Here is a 17,836-nt window from a genome sequence, read left to right as displayed (position 1 = left end):
TGCCTTTAACACCCTCTCCTCGTCCTCCCCCTTTGACCTTTGACCCCTTCAGCAAAGACTGGTCGGCCTGTCATGTCAGGACAAGGCAGGGTCCGCTCCCAGCCTTTTGACGGGAATCTGTGAGAACCTGCTGCTTTCTTTCACCTAATCCCCAGGAGGAGAGTAATTCCACACCGAGAAAAACCAATATAATTAAAGCAGCGGTGTCATTTTAACAGCTTGCAGAGTGCTTTATTAATGATGTTAGTTCCCTCTTTATGTGACTTCAACAAGAAAAGCCAACTAGTGTTAAAGCTGTGGAGAGAAACAAAGCCAGGGCACCCTTATGTCAGAAAATATTTATATAATAAGACTATTTTAGTAGCTAATAGAACATAAGTCGCACCAATGCTGAGTGCCATTTTAAAGGTGTAAAGTATTTGTAATTTTTCATCTTTAACATAAAGTTACTGTGTTCATTCTTGTGTCGGTTCCTCCTCCTGTCAACTCTGATAGCATGATGGTGGCCCCATTAGTGACTTTATTTGTTCACTACTTTTGTGACTGCATTGTGGGACACATGGAGTCTTCTGTATATGGTGTAATAATCCTTTCTACCTGATCCTCACTCCTCTTGACTGTGCGTTCATATTTATGTCAAATTTGAGTTTGAGTCCCTTCACACCTTCACCAGACATCAAACAATATGTTCATACCAAAGCCACAGGCTGCATCAACCAATCCAAAAGAAGTCCAACCACAAATACCTGAAAACACGTGTGCCTTCCTGTGCACTTTCCATTGAACACTCCCTATAACATCGTAGAGTACTGGCGACTGCTGCATCTTAATGGTCTTCGATTACTCCCAAAAGTAGTCTACTAGTCGATTAATTGCAAGAGATTCATTTTTTCACCCAGTTGCAATTATCAGTTCTCATCACAAACATCTGAAAGGTGGGACCCACCTGCAGTAGTTGGAATAGCAGAGTCCTCAAGTGACTTTGAGAGGCTGTTTACACATGAGCCCTAATGTGATTGGACTAAACCCAACAGCAGGATTGTCTGAGCAGTAGTGTTTGACTACAGTAACAACATGACTGCTTTCTTTAGGAGTAGCAAGACTGGTTTTACAGATGTAAGAGTAGTGTAGGTCATTTGGAGAAGAACAGAGCCAGTATGTAGAGTCTGTGTGTGCATAAGGAGTTTGTAATAGCGCAAATGAGAGTGACAGCAAATGGCGTGAAAGCAGACAACAGTAAGCGAACAGTGAGGAGTTCAAGTTTAGCTGTGAAGATATCAAGTAAATGTGCAGTAACGTTTACTAACAAATGCTGCTGCTCCTGAAGACCAGCAGAGGTTTCTCATGCCTTGTCTATCCACAGCGCACCCACCTGCATCTGAAACCACAGATCAAAGATTAGTCTACAACTAAGCACAGTGCTGACTAGTGATTTTGATAGTTGACTATTGTGTGAAACCACTATAACAGCTTGTAAATACATAAAGAAAAAAGATGGGCAACAGAGGGAGGTAATGTAACGGTAACCTAAATACCGCCTGCATTTTAAAACATTGCAAGAAGAAGAAAAAGATGACAGCAGCTGTGCATGCAATAAGGCACATGTATGGTAGCCTGAACATAGGGGCTTAAAACTGCTGCTTATTAAAAGACAGCAGTGATACAGCTGCCCATGTGATGTCATTTGAGTCAGCGTTGATTGGGTCTGGGTTTTAAAATGAAAATATTCTGGGGGTGTGATCTGTGAGAAAAGTGAGCTTACCAGACCTCTGTAGTCTGTTGTTCATCTCTGCTGCAGGCTACATTGACTTGTTAGTGGTGGAGTTGTATTATGGGTAATATTGGCACCAGGTTTTGACATTTTGACAAAGGAGATGACTGTGTGGAATAAAAAAGGGGATACGTCTGGTTTCTGCTGCATTGATTTTGTTTTTTGTTTATGTTTATGGTGAGTCTGACAATGTTCCAGCAGTGAAATGTGAAGGCTAACATGACAAAGCATTTCCTGCACAAGAATGCAGTGTGCGAGAGTGAAATAATGGACTGTGTTTTGAATGGTAAATGATTTTGGACACGTCTGGCTTTTTGTTAAAGTAAGAAAGAAGGGAAGTCTGAATGCCCCAACTCTAATGTCAGCCCCGCCGGCTAATTTCTGTCAAAGCTTCTCAATTTGTTCTGGGTTTTCTTTTTTGTCTTTCTGTTAAATTCCTGTTTGTGTCTGAAAAGTAGCAGACCTTCAGCATTTGGCCTGAATTGGCACAAAGACTGGCAGAGGCCAAAACACACAGTGGTCCTTTTTTAATAATTTTCTTTCATCTCTTTTCTGCTCTCAGTATTGTGTGTCATAAATGAAAGTTTGAGATGTTCAAACAGCTTTTTCAATTTTTTTTTTTTTTTTTTTCCAATTAACTTGCAGACCCGGAGCTGTAGTCTTTGTGTTGAGGAAGAAAAGCAGTAAGAGGTTGTAGCTTTGAAATGGCCTGGAAGACGCACCTGTGTAACCGAGTGCGTTCTTTCGATTTTCAGATCACCTTGTCCTGTTTGAAATGCAAAGAAGAAGGAAAAAAAAAGGGTTTCCACCCCGATCTTTGGAGCAGAGCTGGGAAATGAAACCTTGCCTGTCAGTTATTGTCACTGAGGAAAGCTCACTTATTTCCCAGAGATATTATCCTACCCCTGCCTTGCTTCACTCCCCCCTCCCCCCGCTTACATTGTTCTCCAGGATCAAGTTCATGGAGGTCGGGGCTGGTGGAGGGTAATGGGACCCTTGTCCCTATGTCTCAGAGCAGGCTGAATGGGTCTCGGTCTCGGCCCCTGCCCCCAGCCCCCATAGAGGTTCTCTGAATAGGACCCCTCTTTTTATTCCTCAGATCTCCAGTTTCTTTAGACCTGCCCAGCTTCCTGTCAGTATATATCCATATTTCAAAGTGTTTTGATTCCATGTTCACATGTAGACACATCAGTGTTCTTATAACATCAAACCCCATCTGGTACATCCACTGGCAGCTTTGTACCAGCGTAACTGCAACAAACACTAGTATATTTGTGATAAACATCAGTGGATGTATCAGTCAGCGTCTGGTGGGTTCTGTAAATGTAAAAGCCTTAAAACAATGACAAGGGATATACCAGGAAAAGAAACACAGTACTTAAGGTATCGTGAGCTCATCTCCACCACCTGTGGTTTTTGCTAATTTGGTGACAAACTTCATTTGTTCAGAAGTGTTTTTTATTCAGAACCAAAGCCGTCCCAAGGCACCAATTTTAGTTTAAATGACTTGCATGACACCTTTTTTCTATATGAATTGTATTCTTCAATTTGTTTGTTTTCGGGTGGTAGAAATTTAACAAACATGATGATACTTACTGCAGTCTGTGTGATGCTCTCAGGCCAATCAGCTCAGGGTCAGATTTGTCAGAGCACAACCAGGAATGGTTGCCTGAAAACGCCAGACCAATTTGCAAGTGCAAGTTAGTCTGGAACCTCTCTGTTTATTTTTGATTTCCAAGGGGCATCATCAAGGGTCATAAATCAGTCTGCCTCTGGACACACATGGACAGATCTACAGCCAATCAGAGCAACAAAATGTGACGTAAAGCTGTCTGATGGACAAACATAAACAGACAACATCAGCAGAGATGAGCTGTGGTGTAGCGTTACCATGTCTGTGAACAAGTGTTGTCATTTTTGCCATCAGAATTTGAAAATAGTACTTTAACAGAAGGTTCCACATCAGCTGCAGCCATCTTGGTTGTATTTAAAAAATCCGATGCAAGCTTAGTTTATGTTCACTAGAGCAGCAGTTTGTTCTTTTTACAAACTTGACACATTTGCGAGTCACTTGCGGTCCATTCAGAATGGACCCCCAACCCACTTTTGGACCACAACCCACCAGTCAGGAACCACTGCACTGGAGTGTTGCCGGTGCATGGGTGTGCCAGCCAAAATGACATCATCATGTATTTTGCATAAAGCGTAAAGGCTCTGCAAGTACTCAGTCATCATATCAAGTCTTCCTCATATTAGACAACAGTTGTAACTGGCCTATGCCAGACTACAGGATTGGTGCTTCTAGAGGTTTAGGGTTTTTGCATATTTCAGATAATTATTTTGGTAAATCTGGTTTACAGAAATGATTACAAAGTGTAATTAAATGTTGGCAGTCCGGAGTCCTGTAAAGCAACCTTAACCTGTCAGATGCAGAGGCATCTTGTCCGTGGGTGTCTAATAACATGTCCGGTGGTAATGAGGGGGTAAGTGTGCAAAAAAAAAAATCAGTTAACCTTGTTCACACCACGGTCTGTTAAGATTTTGCTGTGGTTACATGTAAATAGTTTTCTCCACTTGGTGCCACAGTATGCTCACAATGCTACAGACACACAGACATTTTATTGTGTTTTAAAAAAATTTCACACTTTGTCAGTATTGATTGCCCTCACCCCATGACAGGACTCAGGACAGATGAGATGCATGCACACTGAGTCACTGAGTCACACTTCCAGACAGGCACAGTTACTGTAGTCTTTGATGGCTTTGATGTCTGTGCTAATCCAGTGTATCTCCGGCTGCACAGAGAGACAGTGTGTGTGTGTGTGTGTGTGTGTCTGTGTCTGTGTCTGTGTGTCTGTGCGTGCGTGCGTGCGTGCATGTGTGCGTGTGATGAAGGAAGGGGGGTTGTTAGGGAGGAAGTCTCTTAGATGTAATGATGGCAGGGGATACACTCTGACCATCTCTGCTCTCATTTGATTTCCTGCTACAATGTTGGGCACTTGCCCTTTTCTCTTCCTTTTTTTTCTCTTTCTTCGACTCACCGTGTCTCTCCGTCTTCACATGCACTCAGACCTGCATGTAACGGATTGCTGGAAGCTGCCGGGTCGTCGAGAGCAGCTGTGTTTGCTGCGAAGCGTCTGCTGGCTGATGCAGCGGTTGTTTTACATTAGCGGCCTGCAGGTCAAACTGCAGCTGGCTGCATCTCAGCGTGGAGACAAACCCTGGGGAGGGAGAGAGTGTGTGTATGTGTATGTGTGTATATGTGTGAGAGTGAAACAACCCGTCCCCATGGTTGTAGCCTTTCCTAAGCGGGCTAAGTCTGGTGGCTAACCCTTAGCGCCTCTGCGTTTGGCAGCATGACTGCAGCGAGATTAATCCATTCCACACTCCATCAGTCACTAGGCACAGGTTATTAGTGCTGGGGCGAAACCGAGCACACAAACACACATACATACATACACACACACTCTCTAACATACACGGCCCCTTCACCCTTGTGACTTCGCCTTCTACCTCGTCCCCAAAGTTTGCAAAGGTGGCCTTGGTGTTGAGAGGCCATTTGTCAAAACCCAGCCAGAGTCTCCACTTGGCTCCTTTTAATAAGGCTACCTGGGCTCTGGGATTACACACACACACATGTACACACACACAGGGCATGCACTCTGCTTTGCACATACTCATACAGCTCTGAGTGTCAGGTGGTGCGTCCCGCGAGGCTTATAAAAGTCCCATTAACATGGCCCTCCTCATTGGTTCTGACAGGTTGATCAATTAGACCCCTCCCCCCACTGACCCTGGGGCCGCTCTGACTCAGAGGTCAGACACGATGGATCGCTGGACCTGCACACACATTCTCTCTTAACTCCCCCTCTCTCTCTTTCCTGTTATCTCTGGGCTGGTTACCGTGCAGCTTGTTCGTCCTGTCGTGTGTTCGGCGCCGGGCTGGTATCCTAGGGTGCAGCTGTTCTGCGGCTTTTAGGTGGAGGATCATACTTTACCTGAGACATGTTTCGATCTTATCTCTGCTCTTAACACAACCAAAACACATGCACAGTGCTGTACTGTGAGGAGCTGGCCTTTTTCACTTGTTAAGGGTTGAGTTTTTGAGCTTTTTCCTGTTTCTTCTTTTTATTTAACACTGACATAGCTTTTACACATCTGAGTCACATTCATGTGTTTTTTATGCTCTGCTTCTACACTGTGTTCAGACTGGGAGATAATGAAACAGTTGTGTTGACACAGAAAAATCTGAAAACTGATAAGCAGAATCATCATTGCATTGGTAGCAGTAAAATCTTATCAATTCCCATGTCTATTGTGCAGACTTTTAAATGTTTAACAATGTAGCCTGTAGAGGATGCAGTCAGGCATTTTAAGACCTTTGTTGGACAGATTTTAAAGCTTGTTGCAGAGTCTGAAGGGGAAATCCTCATTCAGTTTTTGGCCTCAAGAAATAAATACAGTCAGGCTCTTACAGGTGTAGACAGACAGACAGTATTGGCCTCATCTTTCCCGCCTGAGTGTTTGTTGTGAGGTCTGTACTGCTGGGTCTCAGGTGTATGTTGAATGAGGCACGACCAGAGGTGGCTGAGAGAGTCTGCACCGTGTTTGGTAAACAGTCTGCTCTGCACAGGGTAAATGAAGGTACCTGTGTGTGTTTGTGTAGTTCAGGAACAGGGTAAAAAAAGAGGCTGACCTGAGTGTGTTAAACAGGAAGAGGACAAAAAAGCATTTGTAGGGACAGCCGGTGAATAAACAGGTTAGAGGGAGGAGAAAGAGAAGGATTGAGCAAAACGATCAGTGGTTCAAGATCTTTACTGTATTATTTAATTCAGAATAGGTCCAAAGAGTAGATCAAACCAAGTCACACAGTTCATGAATGCCAAAGAAGCAACACAAACATATTAATTTAGCAAATGGGGGTCATGTAAATGCCAGGTATAAGACAAGATCATGTTCAGCAAAATGCAGCACAGATGTACCCACATACTGCTTTGAAATATGGAAGATTATAAAGACCTGTGTAGAGGTGTTCAGTGGAAATAATCTGCCCTTGTGCAGCTTCAAAATGGCACAAAATCTGATCAAATATGGACCAGCAATTATTATGTTGTCATATGGCTGAAGTTAATATTGATAAGAATGTTCTGATACCAATATAGCTCACATTGTGGTAGAGCTGCAGTGCTCAATCAGCTAGTCAGCTGGTTGTCAGTTAATAAATTGATCACCAACTCATTTGATAATCAGTTGATAAGTCAGAATTCTCTGATTTTAGCGTCTTATTTTAATATTTTCTGGTTTCTTTACTCCTCCATGACAGTAAACACAATATCGTTTGGTTGTGGACAAAACAAGACATTTGAGGACATTGGCATTGGGAAACACTTCTCAATTTGTTTTATTATTTTCTGACATTTTATAGGCCAAACAACTGATCAATTAATAGAGAAATAGAGAAAATAATCAACAGATTAATTAACAAGGAACAAAATTGTTAGTTGCAGCCCTACAGTGTGGTGGTAAGTGTCGGCACAATCAAACATAAAATAATCAAATTGACGTTCAACTCTTTCACATGTAAAACCAAAACTTCAACAGCTTATTTTGTTGTAAATTACAGTTTGCTTGGAATCACTGATGTAAACGTGAGCATATAGCAATATGGCATGACCATAAGATTCGATCAATATAATAAGAGTCAACTGTAAATTGGTAAATGATAGTCATGACTGTCCTGTGAAGCTCTCAATTAATTTTATGTACTCTATGAATTATGTGGTCTTTAAATTAACTGTGAAAAACATGCATCAGTCTGCAGGGTCTTCAGTGTGTTAAGATCTGAGATTTGACAATTATGATCCACTTCCACTAGAAGATGATAAAATACACCAAATTACGGCCTGACCCTTCTAGATTTTGAGATGATTTCGGGGTCAGTGACACAAAAACGTCAGAGAACCTTTCGCCTTCAAACAGCCGAATCAGTGAGGTGTAAGAAAATTGTTAAAATGATCCATTAAGTGAGGGAGGAGTCGGATTAAAAGGCGTAATGAGATGAATGAAGCATTCAGTTTGTGTGTCTGTGTGTGTGTGTGTGTGGTGTCTTGGGGGGGTATCATAGCCTGTCTAGGGAACCAGAGAGAGCAGTTCGAGGGAGCAGAGGGGTTAAGAGCGGTGTCACACCCAGAGAGACATTGCGCCGCCGTCCTAATGATGTCCACCGGCCTAATTGAATATTGACGTTCTGCACACGAGGGCTAAATGGCTTCTGTCTGCTTCACCTCCGCTGCCGGCCAGGGCTGCAGTTTTTGAACCTGTTTCCACTGTTTGATTCCCAGAGGGGGGTTGGAGGGGTGATTGTTAAACGTCCCTGTTACCATGGCTACGGTCTTTTCGTCCTTTTTTTAATCCAGTGTTTTGTTTTTGTGCCGCTGTTTGAGTCAAAGAAGGTTTATTTTTTTATAGTTTCTTACAAATTACACAAGTTTTCTCAGAGCTTTGATGTTGTTCTTCCTCAACTTAAACACCTCCTTCCGCTGGCGTGAGCACAAACGCACCACAAACACGTGACGACATCTTTCCACGTCTTCCCTTGTTGTTTACTCCTCCTCCTCCTAACTCCTCTTTTTATCCTTCTCTCTGATCCTCACCTCCTTCAGCCTTTTTCTTTTTCTCTCACTTCTGCTTCTATTTCTGTGATGGTGTTTTACTTCCCACTGTGCCTGCCTCCAGACGCTTCTCCTTTGTTGCCACGGCGACGCACTCCAGGTGGCGAGTGTCAAGGCAAGACTGGGCTCCAAATGTAGTCTGATCACAACACACACACACACACCCGCATGTACGCACACTCACACACATGCTGGTCTGCATATACGCACTCTGAGAACAGACTGAGACACTGGCATCGTACATTCTGTTCAACACTCACATCCTACTCAGATGCTGGTGGACGTGCACTCTGCCCACTACACACACACACACACACACACACACACACTGAGCAGTACAGTATAATAAAACCTGTGTCACAGCCACACAGGAAACAATCTCTCCTTTATGTGACCGGGATGTCATTAATCTTGGCGGAGGTTAACAAATGCACTTGCATGGAAGGTATATTTCATAGGCAGACAGCCGACAATGGGGCCATTGTGGCGTCGAGCTGCAGCGCCTCGCTCTGCATTCAGTCAGGACCTTTTGGTTGGCTCGGGATCCTCGGCTCATGTCCGGGGTTATGTTTCATCTCCCAGATGAATGTGTTTATGCGGGAGAAAACATGTGAAACATGGAGCGAAATCAACGCTCCAGCTATTTATTTATTTTTTGCTGCCTGCGACCACGATTTATTTTTCTGAATCGGGGGAAAATAAATGTGTTCGGCCATTTTTCAAAGTTTGGCCTTGTTGCTATTAGTCAAAACTAGAGCCAGACAAATATCCTGCCCGTGCTTTCTGTGTGCAGCCGGCCGACCAGGCCAGCTCGGCTCTGATTCACTGCTTTCTAAGTTTCTCCGCAGCAGCAGCAGCAGCAGCAGCAGCGCTATTTCCATCCTTGAAGTGGCGAGTCTTCCCAGTAATCCATTAGACTTCCATTAACTCCGATTTGTGTGATTAGTTCTAATTAATCAGTTCAGTCTGTGGCCTTCACTCCCCTGTGCGCTCCTCACATTTCATTTTTAACCTCATTTCTCAGCTCTCCACCGAGCGAGAGAACGAGGCAACGACTGAGCGAGCAAATCAAAGAGCGAGCTTCAGGTCTGCCGCTGCCGCTGCCGCCGCCCCGCACAAACACTCGATACTGCTCAAGCACCAGACCCCAAACTGGCTGAGCCGGTGCTTAGACTGCATTATAATGCTCTTTTCTCTCGACACACTGAATTGATGGGATTTTTTTGGTTTCTTATTTTGAGCAGAGATACTCGAGGAGCTTGGTTGTGTTTTAAAACGAACCAGGAGGGATTGAGATCTCATGTTTTACACATCTTGAGTCTGCTCAGCTCTGGTTAGCCCCACTCGGCCCTCCCATGGAACGGTAAGTATTGATTAGAGCCGGAGCGTCCATCCCTCACTGTAACAAAGCCTATTGATGTTTGTGGAGCACTGATTTCCCTTCGGTCAGATACCATCCGCAGCACCATCGCTAAGTGACTGGAAGCTGCTCCAAAGTCTGCGGTCTGTCCCAAAGTAACCTGGTGTAACAGAAAATCATCTTTTCATCAGCGACTGTGTGCTGCAACACTCAGATAAAAATTAAAAGATTTTTTCTGGGCTTGTTGCAGTAGGTCAGCTTATATACTGAGGTATTATGTGGTGATAATCTATCTTCCTTTCCTCTGTTGTCAGCCTTCTTCTGCCATTACAACTATTGTGATAAATGAAGGCTCAATTTATCAACCAGCCTCTACTCGATTTCTTTTTCTCCCCTCGGTTTCCCCGCCCCCGCTCCTATATCTAACCTCCGCACGGTTCGCTTTATTTCTTCATCTGTTTTCGCCCCCCCTGCATCCATCCACCCACCCATCCATCCATCCATCCCTCATTCCCACTCAGCCAGATCGAGGCTTTCTTTGTGTCTGCTGGGGAAGGCTGAGATGCTGCCTGTCACCCCGGAGCCGCAGACTCCCATCCAGGCTGCCGGAGGTGGCCCGGCTGCTGTCAATCAATCTGCAGGCTGTGTAGCAGAGGGGATGGGGGTTGACACATGATGTGGCTCCCTGCTGTTTAGAAATTCACTTTTTTTATTTTCTAGAAGGCCTGCGCAGTCAGTCGTATAGTTTGGGCTTCTTAGATTAATTAATCTTGATGTGGCTCTTTAAATTTGAAGCTCTCGCACTCAAACATCAAACACTCTATCATGGGCAAACAGTCTGACCAATCGCAGGTGTTTGTTTCAGGTTTAAACATTTCATGCATTCCACTACTGTGGGCACTCTGCAAGTATACAGCAATATACTGGAACTGAGCATCCTTTTTTTCCATGCATCCTGCATCGTCATTACGCTGGGTTTTGGTTTCAAGATTTGTGCTTTCAGATATTGTTTTGCCCAATTTAAAACATTCCTACTCTAGTAGACTACATTATGTGTCATTATCTTACCACGTTACCCTGTTTGCAGCACAATCAACTGTAGAAATACAGTATTTGTATATCGTGATTGTTTTTGACTGTGATTTATTTGCATTACTAAGCATTACACAAGCTGACTTAAGGGGCCGTACACATGCTTTGTCTTTTACCTCCTGGAAAAGATGAGGTCTTGCCCTGCGTGCCCACTCTCAAGAGCGCAGGGGCAGGCTGCGTCTAAGGTCGCTAAGCAACTTTAACAAGCACGGTATCATAGCCAGTTTACCTGAAATCCTGAGTGCAAAGCTGATCTTCTTCCAGGTGCTGTTTATAAGTTCGTAGGCCTAAAATATTGTCGTGGATCAGATGTAAAAGTCTGGATAGCCCCACACTAAAATAATTAACTATTTCTCCATATTTGCCACACACTGATATTTACGGACGATGGAAAAGACATCTGTCTGGTCTCGTCACATGGCATGCGGTGAGCACTGCTGCTTTCTAAAAGTCAAATGTTGTTAAACGTTGTTCATCAAATAGGCGCTCAGGAATGCGTACAGCATTGCTCTGGCTTTTGAGCAGGCCCGCCGCGCTTCTACATTTAAAACAAGAGATTTTAGTTTGCGAAAAACGCGGCATGTGTACGTCTCCTAAGACTTCCTGCAGCTGCTTCACAATAAGAACCACAAGCAATTCTATTCTCTCGAAACCTTTTACAGTGAAGCAGCAGCAAGTGTTACATATTTTACATATTTAGTTCGGTAGACAGAAAATAGTTCCTACATGAAACTGCTCACAGCAAGGTCTGTGGATTGAAGATGAGAGAGAGGTGGAATGCTGCACTTTGGGTCGGACCAGTGTGAAAAAAATATATTAAAAATCAGGTCCTCTTCAGTACAGGATGACAAAATGAATAAACAGAGAGAAAGGCGTTCAAAAAAGAAGATGTCAAGTAAGCCACAAAGAGGCAGACTGAGGCACTCCGATGGTGATAGGAATAAAAATCCTTTATTGTAAGGGATACCAACGCATTTCAACCGGCATGGTCTTCTTCAGAGTAGTGCTGAAGGTCTGTGGATTATCTTGAGTAACCGGGTCATGATTTCTGGCAAGAAACATTGCTGTTGAGTTTTTTAAATGTATTTTTATGCGTGCTTTGAGCACCACAAGCGCCACCTAGTTCCTTACATATTGAAGAGAACACAGACATCTCTACAGCCGATATCTCCAACACTCAGTCTAGACTGATAAACAGCACTACAGCTAAGAGGAAAAATATATGTTTTTGATTTCAGGGTGAACTGTCCCTTTAAAAACAGATTCTGGAGAAAGTTGTAAAACTGTTTATGTAGAGACGAGTAAATAAGGACACAGGAGCGAGATAAGCATTAAAACAAGGTTCTCTTGCTGCTACTAAGAAACAGCCAGCTGAAGTAAAGGTGCATAAATTCAGTAATATATTTTTGCTTCCAGATATCAATTTAGCTTTATGCTATAATCATGGTGGAGTTGGTCTCCTGAGCAATGTTAATGTGCTCTCTCTGCCTCTGTCTCTGCAGGACTCCGTGGTTTAACGGCTGGGGGTTCAACCTGCCTCGGGGTCAGTCTCTGCTGGATAAATGGAACCTCGTCCCTGAAGGCATCGACATCCTGATGACCCACGGACCTCCACTCGGTGAGTCCAATTAACCAATCACAGCCCCTCATCACCATATCTAATGAGATTGTGCCTCATTATTCAAAATCTGTATGAAGCCACTGGAGGCGCCGCAGCAGGCGGTGTGTGTAGATGTGTTTGTACGTACACTATAGTCACAACTGTTTCATCTAAATCCAATCCTGAACACGGTCTGATTCAATATTTGGGTTTGAATTTATGAAAAAGAAAATACATATTGTTTGGATTTTTTTTTTTTACTCCACTACAGACTGATTCAGTTTTCCTTCTAGTTGTTTGGGTTGTTTTTTGTTTTTGTTTTTTTCCTTTGCACTCTCCATCTGGCTTTATTGAGTGATTTCCTTCCCTCTCGCCTACGGAGGGTTGCTGCTGTTGCTGCTGTGGCAGCCGCTGTGGCCGTTTGATTGCATGGAAACTCGATTTTGCACCAGTGTGACAGACGCTGCAAACGATTGGAGAGAGACCATGGGAGGGGAGAGCCGAGCTGGGGGGGAGGGAGGCATTGAAGATGTAGGGTGGCTCTCCAAAACTGGAAAACACAAAATGGGAAGAAAAAAAATCTGGGTTACACGACCACGCTAGAAATATGAAGAACGGGTTTCATCTGCCAGAATGTGTTTAGATTGCTGTTAAATTCAGATGAAAAGGCAGTGAATTATTTATATTTATTTACAGAGCTGAGTATCAAGAGGTGGTTCTGAACTAGAAAAGGCTGCCAATATATAAGAATGGGGGATTTGTTAAAAGATGTACTTGTATCTGACCACACTGAGAGATCAACAGTTTAGACAAGCTTCACACAAGTCAGCAGTGATATTGTAATAAATGAAGTCCAATATGACGAAGCATCTCCTGCAGCCGGAAGCTGTGTTCTTTCAGGTTGTGCATAGCAAGACATGAGAGAATAGCTATCCCTTATTTGCACCTTTTTCACAAAAAGAATCACAACCTACTTTAACATTTGACTGTAGAATGACTGTAGGAAGCATTCACAATAAAAGACAGTGATAAAAGTACAGAAGGTACAGGAGTATTGATACTGCTGTAAATTAGTATTAAAACCATCATTAAGTCAAATTATGCCACAGGAGTCAGAACCAGAATTTCATAACAATCAGATTCAATTGGAATCAGTGTCTCTAAAACTTAAAAGGTAGCTAACAGTCTGTGTACTAAACTGTATCAGTACACGGCTTTGTTGAATATGTCGTTCTGATTGTGGTCAGTTGAGGTATTCAACAGTCTGTTATCACTTAATAGCAGACGAGTGCTTTGAATTACAGACCGTTGTCATGGACGCAAGATCATTTTGAAATCAATATTTTGCATCAAATTATTGATTTCCTTTGTAAGTGGCCTTGTAATAAGCGAGATAATGTTCAGTGAGCTGCTCATTATTGTGTCATGAACCCCTTCAGGGTGATTCAGGATCCGCATTACCCCGTCACTTTCTTGTAGCTCACCTACATGACTCATTGCAGGAAATGAAGGGTTATGGGTTAGGTCATGTGTTACATTTCTGTACATCCATTGCTGACGACTGGTCAACTACACCAGGACTGTGCAGTGAACTGAGAATTTTAATGCGTCTGTTTATGTAGGTTTCCGAGACTGGGTCCCCAAGGAGCTGCAGCGGGTCGGCTGTGTGGAGCTGCTCAACACAGTGCAGAAGAGGGTGCGACCCAAACTTCATGCCTTTGGAGGCATTCATGAAGGTACTGAGAATAAGATTAATTAAGGTCAGAGGTCGGGAGGGTCTGAGCTTTAAACTGACATACAGAGGAATCACCTCAGATCTCTCCCTCTCTTACTTAAGCTTTTTGCTTAGGACCAGCGTACAGTCTGCTGGAGAGTAAAAATACGTTTTGTTTTATTCCTTCAAAGAAATCGTCACCTACCTAATCCCTAGTCCCTTCAGCAAATTACGAATTCATGCACTCAGTAAACATTTTCCTTTCCCCTAATCCTACAACTACTTAGTTACTTAAAGCAATAGTTTGGATTATTTTGAAGTGGGGTTGTAAGGGATATTTACCTATCAGTGTATTACATAAAGAAGATAGCGGTCAGCACGCATCCATTTTGGAGAAGCAGGCTGAAGGTTGACACAGAGGCAAAGCAATGCACTGCCGTGGACAGAGGGTAGCAACAAGACATATTGTAGTTGCTTTTAAAAAGTTCCACCTAAAAGAATTTCAATATCAGTTTAAGCATACGTATATTTAGAATATTTTTACCTGTTTACCTTACCGTCAGACAGAGTTTTCTGATGGGGAACTGAAGCCATTGCATTACTCTCTTCAAAACCAGACTCCATTGAGAAAAACAGTGATTTCACACCACTGCCCCTATCAGTTAGGTTGTTTGTGTTTATTATATGATTATATGATTTTACTGGTTTTGTTAATGGAGTCTGGTGGCTTTGACAAGAGCATACAGTAGATGGGAAACCACAGCAGTTAACGACTTTCCAGAACAGGCTATCTGACAGAAAGGTAATGTGGTGAAAAAATTCTCAATCTAGGGTACATTTAAACTGTTATTGATATATATATATATATTTAGGTGGTTCTTTTTAGAAGTGTTTTGTTGCTGCCTCCTGTCCACAGCAGTACATTGCTTAGCTTCCGTGTCGGCACACGCACTGCCTGCTTCTTCAAACAGTCCGGTGTGCCGACTGACATCTACTGAATGTAATACACTGAGTATGGTTAAGTATTCCACACAACCCCACTTCAAAAAATCCGAAATATGCCTTTAACATTAATAGAATGATTGTTGATAATCTGCACTTTGCACTAAGTCATTACATCGAAGCAAACTCACATCCCGTAAAACTCTTTTAAGGGAAATCAAAGATAACATGACATCTTGTCAAGTAGCCAAAACCCTGTATTAAATCAAAGTTATTCAAGCAGTTATTGCCCAGACAAAAAAGTGGAATAAATGTGATAAATGAAGACGAGACCAAATTGCTGAACCTGTGGAAAAAATAGGTATATAAAGCACACAAATTTGAGATTTTTGGGAACAGTTCATCAGAAACTTCCTCCCTGATTGTAAAAATTTGGGGGTGACTGAATGTTGCCTGTTGCTGACGCCTGTTTCCCTCCTCAGGCTACGGGATCATGACAGACGGCTTCACGACGTTCATCAACGCGTCGACCTGCACCGTCAGCTTCCAGCCTACCAACCCCCCCATCGTGTTCGACCTGCCCAACCCCTCCAGCTCCTGAGACCAGAGGACAGGGGTGGGGACGGTCACGGGCTCGATAAACTACTTTTTTTCTATAAATATGTCAAGTTTAAAAAAAAAAAAATTCTAAGTGTTTCTTTGCAAACTTTTGGTCTTCTCCAAGCTGTTGTTGAGATTGAGAAGATTTGGAGACATGGGGTGGGGTGGGGAGTTTGTCGGGGAGGGTTAAAGGAGAATACCGGTGTTTTCTGTTTTTTTCTTCTAATCGTGCCAACAGTGCTGGTTTCCCTCTGAGGTTTTTGTTTTCAACACAGTCAGCGTAGTTGCAGATATCAGGGTTTGTTTTCCTCCAGAAGGAGAAGAGTGTTTTTCAATCTCGTCTGTCTGAAAAAACAACTGCCACATTGCGAGGTAATCCATGAAGAAACTTTGTCTTTTGTCCTGATTTCATCCTGCAGAGTTCAGCATTTTTATATCAACGCTTCTCAGTGCTCTGCTTCCTGTTAATCGCCTGTGGCCACGGAAAGAAATGGAAACTTCATCCAGAAAATAATCCTTTAAAAATTCGTTGCCTTGATGATTTAAGTTGATGATGTCTGATGACACAGTTGGAGTTATTTTCAACATAACAAGCTTGTTTTCTTGAGATCACAAATCAGTGTGTTTTTGGGTTGCAGGAAAATACTTTGTATTTTTTTTACATTCCTAAAATATCTCTTGAATTTTTTTTTTCCATGGTCACAAACATACAATTTCAGCATCACAAGAAAACATCAGGCTGAATCCAAATGTCCACCCTCTGGACATGTGGACTTCAGTTGTACGTACTGTGATGTGTTCACTGTCATCATGTAAAGACTGCAAGCAGCTGATCGACAGCCCTTGAGTCCTCTTTGGCCTTTTGTACTTTAGTACTCTTATATTTGCATGTCCTTGATCATTTGGAAAGTTTTTATTTAAAGAAAGAAAAAACAAGTGTTAGTCAAACTAATTATGCAATGTGAGATGAATTTGGGTGGCATGTTAAACTGAGCTATGAGTGACGCCGGTATTCTCCTTTTGTCAGAGGGATTTTGTGGTTAAACAATCTTGCTCTTGATAAATATTGGTCAGATCTGTAACATAAATGATGCTTTGTGAATTTGTACAATTTCTTTGTGTTTGGTTTGCATTGGCCGGACAATGGATGCCATTGTTTTATGTTGTATCATCTGATATTTTGTGTTTAGGTCTTTTTTTTTTTTTTTTTCTCGTCAGTTCGTCTTTTCTTATTGGCTGACAGGGACGCTGCCTTAAACTAGCTTTAATGTTCTCAGCTAGAGCCCCACTCTCTGCGAGCTCAGAGAAAAGTCCTTATTTATTACCCCGCAGAACAACACCTGACTAACGCAGGGACAGAAAGCTATCAAATTACAGCCCGAAAAATTAACTTTGTAACATCCCGTTATGGATTTCTGATCTAATTTGGAAAATGTATGTATAAAATATATAAATATATATATTATATATTCATGTTGTAAAACATCTGTACTAAAAGTTGTGTTTGACAAAAAAAAGAAAAAAGAAAATCTGGTGCATTATTTTCATTATGCACCTGTATAATTGACCTGTTTCTTTAATGCTCCCATCAGACGCTCTTTCTTTCATGTTTTTTGTATCGACTCTCCCGGTAGGGTAGACATTCATTTTTGGATGAGAGAGGAAAATTTGTCAGAGTCACAATCTAACAGGTGCTGGTTGTTCCCAACAACGCGCCTGCCTAAACCTGGTAAAGTTGTCCTTTAAAGTGTAAATCTGATAGTATTTGTGTTTTATTGCTTTCTTTTTTTCTAATTTTGCACTGTGTGTAAATGCAATCTTGCTAGCACAAAAAAAAAATGTTGCCAATAGTTGTCTCAACTTTGCCGCTGTAAATGCTCTTTCCGTGCTCTGTTCCTCTCTCGCTCTTTCTCTGATTGTATCCCTCTTCATGGAAATGTTAGTTCTCTCTTTCAGTTCATTGTGATATATTTAGCTGCCTTTATATGCAAATAAAATTGCAAGATTTTTACTTATCAAGCTCTGTCTTGGTGTTTATTTTTTAAGATGTGACCGGTCTTCCAGTTTTAGGTTTGATCCTGAAAGT

At 42.4% G+C, this 17,836-nt stretch overlaps 1 protein-coding gene across 2 annotated transcripts in view; it reads left to right on the top strand.

Annotated features, from left to right (window-relative positions):
- The window catches only part of mpped2a (metallophosphoesterase domain containing 2a), an 85,916-nt gene extending 68,637 nt beyond the window's left edge, over window positions 1–17,279 (top strand). For both annotated transcript variants that reach the window (XM_033627031.2, XM_078173837.1), the window contains 3 exons: window positions 12,397–12,512; window positions 14,117–14,230; window positions 15,633–17,279. In XM_033627031.2, coding sequence (XP_033482922.2) covers window positions 12,397–12,512; window positions 14,117–14,230; window positions 15,633–15,751 — 349 coding nt within the window. In that variant the 3' untranslated portion in view covers window positions 15,752–17,279. The remainder of the gene's footprint in view (window positions 1–12,396; window positions 12,513–14,116; window positions 14,231–15,632) is intronic.
- The last annotated feature ends 557 nt before the right edge of the window (window positions 17,280–17,836 follow it).

The sequence above is a fragment of the Epinephelus lanceolatus genome, chromosome 2, assembly GCF_041903045.1.
Source record: "Epinephelus lanceolatus isolate andai-2023 chromosome 2, ASM4190304v1, whole genome shotgun sequence".
NCBI classification, from domain to species: domain Eukaryota; kingdom Metazoa; phylum Chordata; class Actinopteri; order Perciformes; family Serranidae; genus Epinephelus; species Epinephelus lanceolatus.
This window is presented reverse-complemented; position numbering and strand designations above follow the sequence as displayed.